A 20,027-nucleotide genomic window follows, 5' to 3' on the forward strand; every position below is an offset into this window, starting at 1 on the left:
TAAGACTGTTCATTTACTTCTCTCCTCCTTTGTTTAAAGCCATAAACAGGCCTGCTCCACAATCTGAGAAGGCTGGTTGGAAGGTGAAGACAAATGTAATCCAACACTTTCCTGAGGTACCAGGTTGCTCTATAGGTCTATTTCAACAATGATAAGGAAGAGCCTGAAGTTTGGCATTGCTCTTCTGCCCTTGCAAGTTGCCTTTAGCCAATAGGACAACATCTTCTTCCAATCTAGCCTCCAGTGTTGCAACTGGGAATGTCATCTGCAGAACCTGCCATCCAACATAGCCAAAATCTGTTCAATCGAGTTCATTCCCAAAATGTTGGTGAAATGAAATGAAATGAAATGAATAGAGTAGAGTAGAGTAGAGTAGAGTAGAGTAGAGTAGAGTAGAGTAGAGTAGAGTAGAGTAGAGTAACAGAGTTGGAAGGGACCTTGGAGGTCTTCTAGTCCAACCCCCTGCTTAGGCAGGAACCCCTATAGCATTTCAGACAAATGGTTATCCAACATCTTCTTAAAAACTTCCAGTGTTGGATCATTTACAACTTCTGTAGGCAAGTTGTTCCACTGATTAATTGTTCTTACTGTCAGGAAATTTCTCCTTAGTTCTAAGTTGCTTCTCTCCTTAATTAGTTTCCACCCATTGCTTCTTGTTCTACCCTCAGGTGCTTTGGAGCAGGGGTCTCCAACCTTGGCAACTTTCAGACTTGTGGACTTCAATTCCCAGAATTCCTCAGCCAGCTTTGCTTGCTGAGGAATCCTGGGAGTTGAAATCCACAAGTCTGAAAGTTGCCAAGGTTGGAGACCCCTGCTTTGGAGAATAGCTTGACTCCCTCTTCTTTATGGTAGCCCCTTAGTTATTGGAACACTGCTATCATGTCTCCCCTAGTCCTTCTTTTCATTAAACAAGACATACCCAATTCCAGCAACTGTTCTTTATGTTTTAGCCTCCAGTCCCCTAATCATCTTTGTTGCTCTTCTCTGCACTTTTTCTAGAGAATTACATTCCAAACAGGCCAGGAGGGCATTCAGTTGAGGGAGAATGCACTCAGTTCCTTTTGAGACTTTGAAGAGTGGAAATTTTATCCGGAAAGGGTGCAAATGTTCTGGTTGATTGTATTTGGTTGACCCCTTTTGCATGCTGTTAGAGTACAAAAGACGGGTTGAAGAGAGCGAGGCATGCTCCCGTGGCCTCCTTGAAAAAAATGGTGTAAATTTCTTTAATAAAAATTGATTTTAGATCTCATACATTCCCTTCCTTATCGAGCGGTCTAAATTCCATCCATCCCAATTCAACTGATAGAATATGCTTTCAAGAAAACAACAATAACAAAGTGATGCAGTGCACTCAGTGTGATTACTTGGTAAAGGGTTGATGGTCCAAGCTTATGGCTCCCACTATTTTTCTCCCATTAACATTTTTATTGAGTTATAAAGTGTTATAAAATACAAAATACAAAGTAAATAGAAAAGCAGTAGGGGGGGAAGGGAAAGAGAAGTGAGGAAAGATAAGAAAGAAAAAGAAAAAGAAGCATTGACTTCCGACCAGAGTTGGTATTCAGCCGGTTTAGACCGGTTCGGGATAATGGTGGGTTGCCACCAATTTGGACTGGTTCTCAAGAACCAGTTGTAAAACTGGTGGGAGGCTCTGCCCACTGCCCCAGATATCGTCATAGGCGATTTGCAAAGAGAGAGAGCGTGTGCGCGATCCCATTGCAAACCAGTAGTAAAGGTAAGTAGAACCCACATCTGGTTCGGGCGAACCAGTAGTGGAAATTGCAGATGGGCCCACCCACCTGCCCACCTGCCCTGGCTCTATGCCGTCCTATTTAGCCATGATTTTGAGGCCGGGCGCATGCACGGAAGGCGCGCAGGCAAAGCATATGTGTGGAAGGCCGGGCGCATGCGCGGAAGGCCAGGTGAATGTGTGGAAGGCAGGCGCTTGCAGTGAACCGGTAGTAACAAAACGTGAAACCCACCACTGCTTCCGACTCTCTCTGTTACAGTAAAATAAGGCATTAACATAAAATCACAGCTTTTTGCTTTTTCATAATAATACAAACAAGCCATTTCTGTAAAGATCTATCAGTCTAATGAGTAAAACACAAAGTCAGAGTTTCATTCTTCTCCACATCAAGCACAAAGTTCAGAAGCGGTCTCCATATGGAAACAAAAGTACTTCTATCCTTTTCTTTAATCAAAGTGGTCAGTTTTGCCATTTCAGCCAACTCCCATCAACTTCTGCAACCATTCGTCCATGGTAGGAATCAAAGCAGTGCTGAAATGTAAAATTTGTTACTACCGGTTCTGTGGGCGTGGCTTGGTGGGGGGATAATATGACTGGGTGGGTGTGGCCAACTTTTTTTTTTTTTACTTTTAAAAGCATTTTTTCTACAACCTTAAGAGGTTGCAGAAAAAAATGCTTTTAAAAGCCTCTGACGATCAGACAACTCATCTGGGATCGTCAGAGGCTTTTAAAGGCATTTTTTTTCTACAACCTCTTGGCTGATGATCCCAGCTGAGCCGCACGATCATCAGAGACTTTTTTTTTTTACTTTAAAAGCATTTTTTCAGCCGAAGAGGTTGTAGAAAAAATGCTTTTAAAAGTAAAAAAAAAAAGCCTCTGATGATTGCGTGGCTCAGCCGGGCATGTGGGGCAGTTTTGCTACTGGTTCTCCGAACCACCCACCTCCATTGCTACCGGATCAGGCGATCCGGTCCAAACTGGGAGCATTTCACCCCTGAATCAAACTGTCTTTCCATTCGTTATGGCTCCCCACTTAATTGGCCAAATCAAAAACAAACGACTAGATTTCAATATCACAATTTAATCCACTAGGATAATTTTAATGAATGGAACCGGTGTGGTTTTACTCTTGCTTCAACTCTTAAAGCTCTTCCCTCAAAAAAAGAAAAGAAAAAAAGAGGCCTCTTCTGATAATGTCACTGTGTCACCAGATGCTCTCTTGCAATTGCCAGGCCAGTGCATTGTGTGAACACACAATCATCAAGGAACAGAATGCTTAAAAAAAATAATAAAAAAAATTGGCAGCATCCTATCTTGATAAAGCATTGGAACGCATTATTAGCAAATGAAATTTTACTTCAGTCACTGAAATGAAGTATAATGTCACATGCCAAATTACTCCATATTAAGCAGGTTTTAAAAGATTCTGTCAGAAATAAAGGTGTATATATGACAGGGAATCTCTGTTGCCACTATACAAATATTCAAAGTTATTGCAGCTCCCATTTAGATCACTGTCTTTTACTGCCATTGCCAGCTCATTCTGTTATTGAGAAAACTAAAGGGATAATTTTTAAAAAATATTTGCAGTTTACCAATAATAACGTATATATTATACATTTGGGTTGTAAACCTGGGACACTGGGATATTGTCAGCACTGTGAAGAGTCGGGTTTAACTTTGAATGGGTATTACCATCCTCTGCAGGATTTTACTGCTTTTGTCGCATTGTGCTACAAGCTCCGCTCTGGGGCATGGGCATGACATCATGACACACAAAGAAAAGTGGTGAGGATTAAGTTACACAACTGTTTTCATCAATCTGACCCCCTTGCCCCCTGTGGAAGCCATTGACGGGTAGATACTGTATAGAATTGCATTGTAAATGGACTTTTCCACATTGGTCTTTGTGCTTCTGAAAGAAACCATTGTAAAGTTGAACGACTTTAACATTAAACTATCAGAGAGATGGCAGAATTAGGGCTCAACTTATGGGAAGCAGCTTGGATTGTTTTTGATAACAATTCAAGGAGCAACCCAAGTTGATTTGGAAATTAAACAATATAGTAGGCTGAGAATATACCATAGGCTTATTTGCGTGATGTGTTTATCTACATTTCTTTGCTTTCAAGTTCTCTGGCGGGTGGCTCTCTGTGAAAAGTTTGCTCTAATTTTCTCTAACTTGCAGATTTCTCTTAATCTACAGACTCCCAAAGGCACGTGCGCCGAGTCAGTGAAAACTGCCATTGATGCCGGCTATCGCCATATCGATGGGGCTTTTGTGTATCACAATGAAGATGAAGTTGGACAGGCCATACGGGAGAAAATTGCGGAAGGGAAGATCAAGCGTGAAGACATATTTTATTGTGGCAAAGTAAGATGTCTGAGTCAATTCCTTTCCTCGGAATAAGGCTGAAGCACGTTGTTGCTTTAACCGGTGTTTTGCCTCCTTTTCTGTTTTCCTCAGATCAGAAAGGAAACTCGGGGAAGCAGATGCTGGCTCAGGAATTCTGGGAGTTGAGTCTACAAGTCATAAAGGGGCCACCTCTGAGCTAGAACCTAGATTTACCAGTCTTCATAGCAGGGGTGGGCTTCAAAAATTTTATCAAGGGGGTTCTCTGCCCAGTTGCTGGGTGGATGTGGCCATGATGGGCATGGCCTAGTTGGCTTCCTGCACACGGGGAGGCGTTTTTGCCCTCCCTAGGCTCCAGAGCCTCTGGGTGGGCAAAAATGCCCTCCCCAAGCTCTGGAGGCCCTCTGAAGGCTGGAAACTCATTTCCGGCCTTCTTGAACTTCTGGTAGGCCCATTTTTCACCCTCCCCGAGCCTCCACATGCGCCCTGCACTTACCTGCATCCAAAATGGGCCCCGTGGGGACTCCTGGAAGGGGCAGGGTGGGCGGGGCCAGCCAGGAGTGGGATTTGGGGGTTCTCCGAATTGCACAGAATCTTAGCTAGAGGTTCTCCCAAACCCTTGCGAACCCCCAGTAACCCACCCCTGCTTCATGGCAAAGACCCTGCAATTCTTACTCCTTTCTGTTATACTTGCTGCAGCTAATTTTATACAGCTAATTATTTTAGAGGAATCTTTAGGCTGCCTTTTCATGGCAGGAACCCTCTCTCAGTGAGATTTCCAACATAAGTAATAATAAAAGTAACTGATAATTAGAGTAACCATATGTCCTCTATTATAAAGCACTTTATTCCAGAAAGCAGCCCTTTAGATTTATTTCATTACCTTATTGGTTCTCCTCTTGAATTTTCTTTGGTAAAGCAAAGTTATAAACATTTTAAAAAAATAATCCTCATGAACCTGTTTTACATTTGCCACCTTTTTAGGTTTGTTCTTTATTTTTTCCCAAGAAAATACGGTAATACTGATAATAAAAGAAACATCCTGTCCTGCTATACAAAAACAAAAAAAAAAAATCAAAAACCAAAAACATGAAGCTATTGCAGTCTGATAAAAACACAACCTCAGAACAGTCTGCAGAAGAAAAAAAAAAGAGTCATTACAACCTAAGACATAATAGAATCAGCAAAACTTTTAAAGTAGAACATGAATGAGTTTTCTTGGGAACTGGACGTTTTTTTTTTTTTTGTTTTTTTTTAAATTGCTTTTATCTCTAAGGGGCTGAGAAAGCTGTGGCAGAAGTGTGATAGCATCTGAGTGACTTGAAGCAAAACTTGGGGCCTGTTTTGGGGGAGGAGGCGGTAGTTTTTAAGAAGCTAATTGAGTGTCCTAAGCCTTGCAGAAACTTAAGAACTCCATTTTGCTTCCCCAAATCCCCTAGTGGCAGTTTTACATTTGCAGGATTTTTGCAGTTCTTTAAAAATTAAAATCAGAAATGCCAATGTTTGAAGGTGAACAGGAACTCCAACAATGTTGGGGTGAAGCCTCCTTAAAATTGCAAAGGCTTTTGATAGCAGAATAGAAAATATGAATGTGGTTTTAATTAACCTTGACCCTGCCACTTTAAACAACGGGCTTTCAGGCAAGAAAAAAAAATATCCTTGCAAATAAAAGTCAGATTCTGTTAAGAGATCAGTCTCTGAAGCAGTTCATTGATCTATGCTGGAAAAGGCTCCAGGAAATGGCTAATTTCTTGTGTCTGAAGCTTGATTTCTTGTGTCTAAAACTTGATTTTCTTGAAGAGGAAGAAGAGGCCACTAGAATCTCTATAAAAGTCTTTAAATTCCAATCAAGCAAAGTTTTGGAAATAAGAAGAATTCAGTTTTAAACCCTCAGTTAAAAGACTGAACATTAGGTTGCTGTTCCCAGGCAATGTTCAAGTTCCCGATAAAAAATAGAGCTGATTTCTGATAACATACAACTATTGGCTTTAATGGCAACCTGTCTATCTTACTGAACAGAGGTGGGTTTCAGCAAGTTCTGACCAGTTCTGGAGAACCGGTAACAGAAATTTTGAGTAGTTCAAACCGTAAATACCAGCTCTGACTGGCCCCACCCCCCATCTATTTTCTGCCTCCTGAGTCCCAGGTGATCAGGAGGAAATAGGGATTTTGCAGTAATCTTTCCCTGGAGTAGGGAGGGAAAGGAGATTTTGCAGTATCCTTCCCCTGGAATGGGAAGGGAATGGAGATTTTACAGTATCCTTCCCCTGCCACGCCCACCAAGCCATGCCACACCCACCAAGCCACGCCCACAGAACCAGTAGTAAAAAATTTTGAAACCCACCACTGTTACTGAAGAAACTGAATGCAGCATGAAATGAGGCTACAATTACAACACATACTACTATTCTCCACAGGCTCCCATCCTCTTCTTTGCAGCTCCCCCAAACCAAAATGGATAGCCATGTTGTAGGAGGGAACACACAAAAACTGTAAGTTCTGTAACTGAGATATATCATTAAAAAAAAAAAATAAAGCACATACCCCTGGTGGAAAATCCTAGCCTTGTTGACATGCATGATGCTTCATCCTTTTTTATATTGTTGCCCTTGCAGTCTTCATGTCCCTCACCACTATTAAATATGTCTCAACCATTAAAATGTTGCCTATTCTTGCTCTACAAAATTTGCCTGGTCTTCCTGCTATGCCTTATCAATGAAGCTATCTGCATCCTAGAGCATTAGAAAAAACACTTAATCTCTCCCCTGGTATAGCTAACAAAGCAAGGAGAGCCCATGGCTTAGAGGTTAATACATCCATCTAAAATACATGTATATATGGGACGCAGTGGCTCAGTGGCTAAGATGCTGATCTTGTCAATCGAAAGGTTGGCAATTCAGCCGTTCAAATCCCTAGTGCCATGTAACGGGGTGAGGTCCCATTACTTGTCCCAGCTTCTGCCAACCTAGCAGTTCGAAAGCACATAAAAAATGCAAGTAGAAAAATAGGGACCACCTTTGGTGGGAAGGTAACAGTGTTCTCTGCGCTTTTGGCGTTTAGTCATGCCGGCCACATGACCACAGAGACATCTCCAGACAGCGCTGGCTCTTCGGCTTTGAAACGGAGATGAGCACTGCCCCCTAGAGTCAGGAACGACTAGCACATATGTGCGAGGAGAACCTTTACCTTTAATATGCATGTAGCCTGGGTTTGACTCCCAGAAGGGTATAGCTAGCTGATGAGAACTAAATAGCTTGAAATCTCCCTTTATTTCTTTGTCGGTAAAACACAAAATTCAACACAAAAATAGTTTGTCGTGAAAGCGATTGCCTGTGAAGGCTCCTGGATTGGGACTGAAAGGCAAAAGCAGAAGCAATATACTCGTCCCATAATTGGGTAGACCAGGTTGCCCTGATAGACTGGTCCCACCAGAAAAAAAGACTCTTAGAGCATTAGTTTCAACACCTTCCAGCCAAGACCTGTGAATTGCTTCATTCAACAGCTGAAAGAGCATCCTGCCAGTCAATGAAGAAGATGTGTGTGCCTTTTCCCTAACTAGGAACTATACTGCTCAAAAAAAAAAAAAAAGGGAACACAAGCAGAAGACATCCGAGATCTGAATGAATGAAATAGCCTTATTAAATACTTTGTTCTTTAAATACAGTAGTTTATACACTGCTCAAACAACTAAAGGGAACACAAAACTACTGTATGTAACGAACAAAGTATTTAATAAGGCTATTTCATTCATTCAGATCTCGGATGTCTTCTGCTTGTGTTCCCTTTATTTTTTTGAGCAGTGTATATAAAACTATTTCTCTTGACCCCATTTGCTCTGCATCAGGAGACCTGAGGTCTCTGAACTGATGGACAGCTTCCATATTAGTCTTCCTCTGGCATTTTAATTCACAGCTTGACCATGCCTTACAAAAGAACTAAATCACATCACTGACAAATAACTGCATTTGTTTTCTGGAATATGCATCTACAGTTTTTAGAAACCCGATTTACTGTTTGGATCATGGCCATCATCATGATCCCCATCCTTATTTTAATCTCTGTTGTTTTTAGTTGTGGTGGAACACTATGTTTGTTTTCCTGCAGGAAAAAAAAAAACCTTTTCAGATAATTTGCCTTTAAAATTGGAGTATCATCTTAGATTTATTGAAATCCTGTTTGTTGAAATTCTGGTAAGTGAGGCAGATGGGTCTCGTCAATGAAATAGCTTCATCCCTGGTTAAAAAGTTCTGCTTACAAGGTCATCCTATGAGACTGCTTCCTTCTGCTGATGGACTAGTGAAAAATTACTCCTAAAATACTTTAAATTTCTTCTTTATCAACAGCAGTAACTGCAACAGTAATTTTGGAGTCCTAGTGGAGAGTGTACTGCAGCTGCCAAAAAAGCCAAAACAGTCCGGGGCTTCATTAACAAAGGAATAGAATCAAGATCATGTGTTAATACCACTTTATAATGGCGTGGAATATTGTATCCAGTTTTGCTCACCACCTTATAAAAAAGATTTATTTTATTTTATTTTATCTCGAATTTATATACCGCACCTTCTCCCGAGGGACTCAGGGCTGTGTACAGCCAGATAAAAACATACAATATTAACATTAAAAACAGTTAAAAGTATATATATTAATTTGGCCCCAATTTAAGATAACAGACCAATTAAAAATTAAAAATATTAAAAAATATGTTAAGCCAGCCCGGCTTGCTGAAAAAAGAAAGTTTTAAGGGCACGGCGGAAGGCACCGAGGATGTTGAGAAAGACTGCAGAAAAGATGATTAGGAGACTAAAACATATGAAGAATGGTTGCAGGAATTGAGTATGTCTAGTTTAATGAAAAGAAGGACTAGGGGTGACATGAGGGCAGTGTTCTAATATCTCAGGGGTTGCCACAAAGAAAAGGGAGTTCAAGCTATTCTCCAAAGCACCTGTGGGCAGGACAAGAAGCAATGGGTGGAAACTAATCAAGGAGAGAAGCAACTTAGAACTAAGGAGAAATTTCCTGACAGTTAGAACAATTAATCAATGGAACAACTTGCCTCCAGAAGTTGTGAATGCTCCAACACTGGGAGTTTTTAAGAAGATGTTGGACAACCATTTGTCTGAAATGGTGTAGGGTTTCCTGCCTAAGCAAAGAGGTTGGACTAGAAGACCTCCAAGGTCCCTTTTGACTCTGTTATTCTTTTATTCTATAAGGGAAGGACAGACCAGTTAATTTCAGCTCATTAATGAATTCCTCCCACAGTTTCCATCAAGATTCATAGTTATTTCCCTATAAGTAATGAAAACATTAAAATTAGAATGAATGCACCGTGTTTCCCCGAAACTAAGACCTCTCTGGATAATAAGCCCAATCGGCCCTCCCCCCAAAATAAGACCTTTGAAGTGCCTGCGTAGGCAGTTCCCACCATTTCCTCGGAGGGGGGGGAAGGGGGAACATGCCCCATACACCCCACATGCACCTGCCACCCATGTGGAACGGCCTTGCAGAGGCCGCTCCTGCAAACCCTAGCAAACCCAGCGGCGTGGCCAGGCTGATGGCATGTGCAGAGTCCTGGGAAGCATGGCTGGAAGTGCGTGCACAGCGCAGTGGTGAACAGTGGATGAGAGGCTGTGTTGCACTGCCACTGGAAGTCCCGTCGTCCCCGTTGCCTCCCTGTTCTTCCCACCAGCCATGCACCTCATTGCCTGCCAGTGCCGCTTGTGGCCAGACCCAGCCAGGAGAGCAGCCTACTGTTGAGCGGCTGGCCGGCACTGTCCTGATGGGTCCCACCACCGCCATCTTGTTGCAATCCTGGAATATGCTGAAGGCTCGTAATGGGGCATTTTTGCGAATGGCTTGAAAATCAGGAGGGGGGATTTCCCTGTCTCTTATCCTGTTCTCAGTCTGTGCTGAGCTTCAGAACAGGGTGAGAGGTAGGAAAATCCCCCTCTCCATTTTCAAGCCATTCGCAAAAATGCCCCATTCTGAGCCTTCAGCATATTCCAGGATTGCAACATTGAAGGGCAGGCAACGGCGACAGGACATCTGGTCACAGCAGTGTGGCGGGGCCAGTGGCATGGTGCAGAGTCCTGGGAAGTATGGCTGGAAGTGTGTGCATGGCTGCAGGGGAGAACAGCTGATGAGTGGCTGTGTTGCGCTGCTGCCGGAAGTCCCGTTGCGGCCATCACCTCCCTGTTCTTCGCACCGGCCGCGCACCTTGTTGCCTGCCAGTGCCGCTCATGGCCAGACCCAGCCAGGAGAGCGGCCTGCTGACAAGCAGCTGGCCGGTGCTGTCCTGACGTGTCCCGCTGCCACAGCCTTGCTCGTCATTGGACCAGCTCCAATGGTTGCAGCTCTGTACCACCCCACCTCCCCCCAGGTATGGCGAGCTCGCTCCTCCTGCACCTCAAAAAAAAAAAAAAGACCTCCCTGAAAATAAGGCCAAGCACTTATTTCAGGGGGCAAAAGAAAATATGACCCTGTCTTATTTTTGGGGAAACACGGTATAATGCAGAATTAAATCTTGTCTCCGAATCTGACAAAGGTAAAGGATTAAAGATATAACACTTTTAGAGCAGCAATTTGTAACTGATCTTCCAACTCTCTTGTGCACAGAAGTTTCAACTGCCTTTTTTAAAACGCTGAAGATTTTTGAAAGAATGCTCAGTACACACCTACTTCATTTGCATGGTGGATATAAGACAGATTGAAATCTACATACAATCTTGAATCCCATTATACAAGATTTCCTGCCATTAGATCCATCATTCCCTCAAGGAAAGGCAAGAAGAGATTGTACAACCATTTTTCTGAAGGGTTTCCTGCCCGAGTAGGAATAGGAAAACCTCCAAGTTCCTTCCAACTCTGTTATTCTCATTTCCGTAAAGGAGATTCCTTGACACAATACGGGTAATCCTCAATTTATAACCACAATTGGAATCAGAATTTACAACTTTTTTTTTCTTTTTGCCAGATTTGTTAACCAAATCAGTGCAGTTTTTAAACGAATTTGGCTTTCCCCAATGGAGTTTGCTTCTCAGATGCCGGCTGGGAAGGTTGCAGATGGGGATCATATGGCCCTGTGATGCTGCAACTTTTGTAAATACATGGCAGTTGAATTCTGATTATGTGACTAAGAGGATGCTGCAATGGTTTTAAATGTGAGGGCCAGTTGTATTTCACTTTTTTCAGTGACATTGTAACTTTGAACAGTTGCTAAATGAAAGATGGTAAGTTGAGGACTAGCTTGTATGCATTATATCATATGTGCATAAATTTAGTAAGCCTGTTATGCTCAGATTAAGGGCGTTGTGTGCTCATTCTGTTGAATGTAATTCTACTCCAAATTTTGCTACTGTTTTAATACCTTTCCTTTGTAATTATCAGCCCAAACATTCCAGCTTTAGGGAGTAGATGGCTTCCCTTACCAAAGAATAACAAAATAGTACAATTTGTCCCCTCCTCTGCTGTTTACTGTATTATTGTGAGATAAATAATTGTGGCATTTTAGCAGAGTCCGTGAAAAATATAAAGCCACAACAATTGGGTGGTTATGTTAAAAGAATACCCGTTTCAGCAGGACAGGTGCAATCAATTATTTTGAGATAAATTGTCCCCAAATGTGCCTCTAATGTAATTGTAACACTCTAGTTGGAAGTAGGCTAGAGAACCAGATCTGGATTTTTATGTTTAGTTATTGGTTGAAATTAATGATTAATTCAACCAGCCAGGTTATCCTGATAAGAAAAGACGATTTATGTTCTTCATGGAAGATGGGCATTCATTCTTTGTTGTTAAATTTGTATCCTGCCTTTGTTTTGTACAACTCAAAGGTGTACATAATGCTCCTTCCTCCTATTTTCCCCAACAACCAGGGTTGTTGGTTGGCCAAGGATAGAGAATGACTGACCTAAAGATGTCCAGCCATTAGCAATATGATGGGTCTTTATGGCACTTCCTGGGATACTTTGTGATTGCCAGGATACTAGCCAACTCAGAAAGATTGTGAAATGAAGACTTGGTTAATACGGGACCCAGACAGTGGTGGGATTCAGCTGGTTCACACTGGTTTGGGAGAACCAGTTGTTAAATTACCTACCCACCCTGCTATCAAAGTGGATCCTGAGCACTGAGCTGCAACGGAGAAACAGGCAATGGAGTGGCCAGTTCAAGGGAAGGAGAAGGCTGCTTTTCTTCTTTCTTCTTCCTGCTCCTCCTCTTTCTCTCACACCAGCTGCTCCGCTGCCAGTTTCTCCATTGTAGCACAGCACAGTGCCCAGGATCCACTTTGATATTGGATAGTGGTGGTAATTTAACAACTGGTTCACCCAGGGTCAAGTTGATCATTGTGGGAGGATCATCCCACATGTGTGACGGAGCTGGAGGATGGGGATGGGCCAGGCCTCCCACGACACCTGGGCGAACCAGTTGTTAAATTATTTGAATCCCACCCCTGGACCAAGACTACTTACATTGTGGAGTACTAGTCTTATGGTACCAGTCCAGATGGCTACTGCTATTCTCTGACAAACACCTGATGTTTCTGATTCTGAATCCGTTTGCCTTTCTGAATCTCACACAATAGACCTCAGAAACTTCTAGAAAGTCTCCAAATACGGCACCAGTGCAATAGCAAGTTTGATGTAGCAGCTAACCAGGAGATAATGAGTTGTTGGCCTGTCTTAAGTATGAAAGTTGTCTGGACGACGTTGGGCCAATTGCTTTCTCTCACAGGGTTATTTCTGTGGGGAAAATAGGAGGCGGGAGAATTAGATCTATTTTCTGCCTTGAGTTATCTACGAAAAGGCAAGATAAAAATATAACAGCATCCCCCTGTTTACATTTTCCAACAGCTAGTAATGATAGGCATGATGCCTCCCATGCAGATAGTGATAAATGTAGCAGCCTTCATATTTCATTTATCTCAAAGATTTCTTTTGCCAGAAACCTGACAAAAACAATCTTGAAACTCTTGCAATTTGAAAACATTGAAAAAAGGTAACAGTCAGAAGCAGCAGATGTAATTAAGCAAATGAGTATTGTAAACAGATGGAGAAAAGCTTACTTTTCATCTTGTGACTCAAATGTTGGTGTTTATCATCCCAACAGATAAACTGCAGGTGGCAAATTTCAGGGATGGAAAGGGTTATTAAAAGTCTTGCACTTATGTCACTATAACTCTAGATCTGATTGGGACAGAGGGCCTTTCTCTGTCAGGCATGTTTGATTCTAAAGCACAGTGCTCATCTCTGTTACTTAGCTGAGGAAGCCAGCAGTGTCTGAAGGCAATTTTTGTGATCGTGTGGCCAGCCAAGGGCACACAGAACACTGTTACCTTTCCATTGAAGTGGTACCTATTTAATTTAATTAGTCAGGATAGAGCTGGAATGGACCTTGGAGGTCTTCTACTCCAACCTCTTGCTCAAACAGGAGACCCTATACCAGTGATGGCTAACCTTTTTTGGACCGAGTGCCCAAAGCATGCATGTGTGCCCCCAAAATGCAATGCACACGCAGGCTCCGTGCATGTGCCCCACTCCCATGCATACATTTGCCCACCCCTGCATGTGTGTGTGCCCCCTGCATGCACCCCACCCCTGCGCATGCGCAACAGAGATCCAAAAACCAGCTGGGCAGCAGGAGGCGCATGTGCGGCGGAGCTGAGCTGGGGCGACGGCTCACGTGCCCACAGAGGGAACTGCATGCCACCTCTAGCACGCATGCCATAGGTGCGCCATCACAGCCCTAGATGTTTGGAAGAAGGTTCCTATAATTTTTCTTCCCAGGGATGCTGATAAGCTGCATTGGGGAGTCCTCAACATTCAATTATACAATTTAAAAAAGTTCAGATGGGATGCCATTCTTCTGCTGGTTGGCCGGCTGGATCTCCCTCTGGGTTATTCTTCAGAAAAAGGAGAATTGGGAGACATAGAGTTCCTTGCGTGGAATCCCTGAGTTCAACTAGGTCAAATCTCTCCCAGTCCCATTTTCTGTGAGTTGAAACTTATGTGGGAGTTAATTAGCCCTTCCCCAAATGGTCATCCTCCAGCTACATGGAATAACTCCAAAATCCTCCAGGCAAAATGGCTGTTAGCTGTTGGCTGTTGGTGAATTTAACCAATCAATATCTGGAGGAGGTGGATCTTAAGTGTATTTTGATTCAGAGCCATTTTAAGGACACTTGTGGTGCTAACCAACAGCTTGGTTTATCTGTAAAATCATACAGGTAACTATCTTTGTACCGAATCTCCCATTGTTTAGTTTGATGAGCACATGACCCTATGTTATTGAATGATAGGAAACTTCTCATTAACCATACTTAGCACAATGACTTATTTGATTCTAGATAATGGAAGTTATGTTTCAATACATCTGGACAGCATCTGTCCTGACCATAGGTATTGTCAGGTGTGCTTCCTTCAAAGTCCAGGAAAGAATGACCCAAACTCCATGTTTTATAGAGAAAAGGTACTTTTACTAGAAATGAAGTGAACACAACCACGGCTAAGCTGAAATTAAAGCAATAGGCATGAAAAGTGCATATAGAAAGCATCCCCTCCCACTGTCCATTGTAAATCATCCAATCCAAAGGTCTCCCAGGGTCAGGTGGAAGCACGTCTGGCAGCGTCATCAATCAGGAATGCCATGACGGTTGACCCGATAGCCACTCCAAGGATTCAGTTTCGTTTCTTCCAAAGCCACGCCCCTCCTCCAGCACGCTTCCCCCCCAAGCTCCCTAGCTCTCCCCCTCCCGGTTCCTATGGCAGCCAAAGCAGCCAAAGCGGAGGCTGACAGGTATTGTGTTCTCCCTCCCTCCTTCCCTTTTCTATAGCTGCCCATCTCAAACAAATGACTTTGAATGTCAAACCATCATAGAACACTTAAAAACAGTTACAACATAGTATAAAATTAAATATATATGGCAGTTGAGAGAGAAAAAATGTTATTCCTGATTTCAATATAGCCAGGAAATGAGGCGCCAGGTCTGGGCACAAAGACAGGTCTTCAAAGCCTTAAAATCTGCATTTGCAAAGGGTGATTTTTAATCAGTACCCTCATATTGTACCCAGTTGTAGAGAGTAAAAATGACCTTGATGGAAATATGCAAGAACCATTACCTGGACAAAGGAGGCTGAAACATTTTTTTGAACCTTGAGAGAGAAGATAACATTTGAAAGCAGCTCAGACAGATGCCTTCCTGATTCAATATAGAAGTATAAGAATAAGGCATAAAATGGCACAATCAGATTTGCAAGATTCTATTAGGGTAGCCAGACTAATTGTAGTTACAATCTTCCTGTGGAATTGTTTTCCTAGTCTGGTCTACTCACCTTGGTCTGACATCAACCTTGCAAGTCTCTTTCAAGAGAGACTGATGGTCTTTCCTTTGTTGGTAGAGATGGCCTTTGGTCCTCAGGGTATTTCATTCTCACTGAGCACTTGGTTGCAGCATTGTTGCAACACCAACAACAGACAGGTTTATGAATAACTTGCAAAACGCCATGAGGCAGCTAATGCAAAAGTTTTTTTAAATTTTTTACATTTTTTAAAAATTTGATTTATATGCCGCCCTTCTCCGGAGACTCAGGGCGGCTTACAGTGCGTTAAGCAATAGCCTTCATACTTTTGTATATTTTATACAAAGTCAGCTTATTGCCCTCACAACTGGCTCCTCAATTTACCTACCTTAGAAAGGATGAAAGGCTGAGTCAACCTTGAGCCTGGCAAGATTCGAACTTACTTTAATTGCAGACAGCTGGTGTTAAATTGCAGTGCCTTGTCTGCAGAGCTATCCAGGCTCTATCCAGTTGAGATAGAATTTAACTCGGCCAGCAGCCTTTAGTGCAACTAGTATTTCTGTGCTCTCATGAGAATTCTAGAGATGTTTGGAGGAGACCAAGGCCAATTCCTGAACTTCATGATTCAGTGTGGTCTATTTATGGCAGACTGACCAACAGAATTTCCCACAGATTGCACCAAAGTGACTCCCATGCTGAATTTCCTGAAAGAAAGGGCAGCCAGATGGGCTATACCTATCATTAAGGGCAACAAACCAGTAGTGGACAATTATTAAAACTTCATGCAAAGATTGAGAATTCCCTTTGATGATTTCATGAGGTTCCTTACTGCAGCTGTGAAGCTCACAAACTCAAGCAAGGTCAGCAGAAAGTGTGGATGTATGTATAAGTTATAAAATTATTTGCCGGAGATGTGGGATGGAAAAATCTGGCTCTGATTTACCAATTTTAGTGAGGGAGTTGCTGACAAATTGAGACATGAGTTGGTAAGGCAAGGCACCCTAAATAACTTGGAAGAGTTGTCAGAAAGATGGATCATACAAGTCCTAAAATTCTTGCTGGTGGAAAGCATCAACATCCATATTTTGGCATGCGGATCAAAGTCAAAGACTTTTTAAAAAACGGCAAGCAACGATCATTGAGAGTTTCACTCTCTTCCATCAGTAGCCATGTGAGTTGGTCTTTATTGGGCGTGGCAGTCATTTCCTTCCCCATAGATCATCCCATTCATGAGGCTAACTTTGTTCCTGACAAAGTGATAACTTTGGCAGAAGAGTGACCTGGCAGCTTTCTCTCGTTCTCATGGTTTGATATGAGGCAATTATCTTTACAAAATAGATCATGAAATACGCAATTGATACGGACAAAAAAGGAAAAAGAAAAAGAATTACTGTGAAAGAGAATCTCATTTTAAATATCCAGAATGCAAACAAAAGATAAGTTTAACACAGAACATAGTTTCACTCAGAAGGGGATTTATTTTGTAGAGGTTGTTCTTTGTGTAAAATGATGCAGTGAAGCCAAGAGTTGGATGACCGGGCCTGGTGGCTCAGCAGACTAAAAGCATTGTGATTAACACCAGCTGTCTGCAATTACTGCAGATTCGAATCTCGCCAGGCTCAAGGTTGACTCAGCCTTCCATCCTTTCTAAGGTAGGTAAATTGAGGACCCAGTTTGTGGGGGCAATAAGCTGACTTTGTATAAATATACAAAAGTATGAAGGCTATTGCTTAACGCATTGTAAGCCGCTCTGAGTCTCCGGAGAAGGGCGGCATATAAATTAAATTAAAAAAAAAACCCAAAAAACCAACAACAATTAGGCAATGCAATCCTAAATCTATATTTGTGTCCAAAGATGGGGCATTCTACTCCAGCTGGGTGACTTTGGGCCAGTCACTCTCTCTCAACCCAATCCACCTCACAGGATTGTTGTGGGGAAAATAGGAGGAAGAAAGTATTTAGATATGTTTGCGGTCTTGAGTTATTCATAAAAATAATAAAGGGGGGGATGCAAATAATTAAAATAAAAATAAATAAATTCCATCGACTTGAGTGAGGAAAGGATTGTAATCTTTGTCATTGAAAGATGATCTGCAAATCTGGGCAACGAAAACATTGTTTTTACAATTGTTTTGGAACTCCCACCTGCAGTTATATATTTTTTTATTTACTTATTGAATTTATTTACTGCCCATCTCGCTTCAAAGCGATTATGGGTGCCTTACAGCATTAAAAGCATTAATAATATTAACACTATCATTTGTTCCTTTGGAGGAAACAAGCTAGGAATCTTCCAGATGTTTGGGGCTGCAACTTCCATTAGCCCTTATCAGCATGGTGAACAGAAAATGCAGCATGGTGAACAGATTATGGGAGTTACAATCTCAAACATTTCAATGATACTTGATCCTTTCCTTTTGACAAACTCCATCCACGGCTATTAAACACAGCTGGAATTAATGGGTCCTCCACTCAGTATTTTGGGGTTAGATCATAGATCAGCAGAGTTGGGTTTGCTTTTGTAAAGAACATAACTGTTGTGGTCCAAAGGAACCCATTAGGGGTATCTATATAATGAAACTCCATTTGCTTTGAAATAGCTGGATAATAATGCAACACCCTTTTTTTGATGGGGTTCAGTGACTGTTTTCATCACCTCAAATGTGCTACTTTCATCATATCAAAGGTCATCCTTTGGAAGACAGTGCCTGGCATCACACCCCAAAAGAAGATGGAAGCATAGCAACAATTCAAGAAGTTTCAGGCTGAAGATTAAGCAATTAAAATAATGATAGCTTATAAGTAATTTACTCAGTTGACTGTTTAATTCTCACCTCCCTGTAGACCAGTGTTTCTCAACCTTGGTAGCTTGAAGATGGGTGGACTTCAACTCCCATAATCCCCCAGCCAGCGCTGCTGGCTGGGGGATTATGGGAGTTGAAGTCCACCCATCTTCAAGCTTCCAAGGTTGAGAAACACTGCTGTAGACAATCTTTTGCAGCATAATTTTATTCATTTCTCCTCAGAGTTACTGTAAGTTTTAGTCATTTGATCGGCAGTTATTTCCACAGGAGTGGACATAGTATCTTAGCCTGTTTCTGCTATTGTTTAAAGAACATTTGCCAAAGTATTCATTCCCCTAGGAAAAAACAATGTTACATTTTGGATTTGTTTTGGCAAATCTGTGGTTTATTATTCTAGAATTTAATATAACTAGCGGTGGTTTATTTTGATTAATACAGTTCACTCAAAACGGAATATTTTTAAAATTTGTGTTTCTATATTCCATAGTTCCAAGAAATAAAGTTTCCACTTTTTTTTCTTTTCCTTCTTTTTGCCCTAGTTGTGGAATACATGCCACCCACCAGAAATGGTGCGTCCAACTCTGGAGAAGACATTACAAATTTTGCAGCTTGACTATGTTGATCTCTATCTCATTGAACTGCCGATGGCTTTTCAGGTAAAGTATTGTGCTGGAGCGCCTCCTAGTGTATATGTTTGTGAACTGTAAATATTTAAATACTTAAAAGTCTTGGGCAGATCATTATTTTTGAGGGACAACATCCCACAATTGTAGATCACCACATAGTGAAGAACTCAGTTAGCAGAAGAACAAACCTGGAAGGGAGACCATAGATCTATATTGACTGTCTCTGTCAAAAGACCTATTATTCACACCTTAAATATCCCTATTGTGAAGCTGTTGTATGATGACAATATTCAAATATGTATTCTTGATTTCAATTTGCATATATGCAAGGATTCTGGCAATAAAGAATCAACTCAAACATGGATTCAAGAGCTTTTTATTCAATCTGTGGCAAGATGAAATTATATGGAACTGTGGTACTCAAATATTTTGTGCGCACATTAGGGCTGTGCAAAACTTTTCAAAGAGGTTCTTTGAAATTCACTTGCTTTACTGTTTTGATGAGAGAGGTTCTGTACATTCTCCAGTGTGTTGTGAATCACTTTCTGTTTTACATTCCTATTTTAGATATGCAAATTTATTAATTGACGTGCTAACCAAGTAGCAGATCATGCATGTAAGAGCCTGGCCTTCATTGCTGCCATGTATTACCTTCTTGTAAAATAGTAATAAAGCTATCCCAAAGATGCTTTTTCAAAAGGCAACTGGACTTCCTTTGTTTTTCCTTAAAGATGTTTCGCTCAGGGGTGGATTCTACTACCTTTACTACCGGTTTGCAAAGGGAGCATTTGCGCATGCGCAGATCGTCCATTATGACATCCAGGCCAGTAGCGGGTTCCTCCCGGTTTGGCCCGGTTCGGCCGAGCCAGTAGCGGTGATGATATGACGTCACCGAACCAGTTCTCTTTGTTCGGGAGCTGGGCCCTCCCGCCCTGCCCGCGTTATTCTTACCTTTTATTTGGCCCCGCCCCCAATCCATTCACTGCCTCCCGACTCCCAGCTGATGGCTAGAAGGAAAAAACAGTTTAAACTCTTGCCGTGGGGCTTCAAAGGGCCGCCCTACAGCTGATCAGTATTAAAAGGCAGTGTGGTGGTAGACCGGTGCCTCCAAAAAGAAATGGGTAGAGCGGGACGCTTGAAAAACAAATGGGTAGACCAGGACACTCGAAAAACAAATGGGTAGACCAGGATGCTCCAAGA

At 42.0% G+C, this 20,027-nt stretch overlaps 1 protein-coding gene across 2 annotated transcripts in view; it reads left to right on the forward strand.

Moving 5' to 3' along the window:
- AKR1D1 (aldo-keto reductase family 1 member D1) overlaps positions 1-20,027 on the forward strand; it is an 83,056-nt gene that overhangs the window by 40,693 nt on the left and 22,336 nt on the right. For both annotated transcript variants that reach the window (XM_070947998.1, XM_070947999.1), the window contains exons 2-3: positions 3,957-4,124; positions 18,741-18,857. In XM_070947998.1, the coding sequence (XP_070804099.1) occupies positions 3,957-4,124; positions 18,741-18,857 (285 nt within the window). The remainder of the gene's footprint in view (positions 1-3,956; positions 4,125-18,740; positions 18,858-20,027) is intronic.

This window comes from Pituophis catenifer, unplaced genomic scaffold, assembly GCF_029215685.1.
Source record: "Pituophis catenifer annectens isolate HBS135680 unplaced genomic scaffold, rPitCat1.0.hap2 SCAF_7, whole genome shotgun sequence".
In the NCBI taxonomy this organism is placed as follows: domain Eukaryota; kingdom Metazoa; phylum Chordata; class Lepidosauria; order Squamata; family Colubridae; genus Pituophis; species Pituophis catenifer.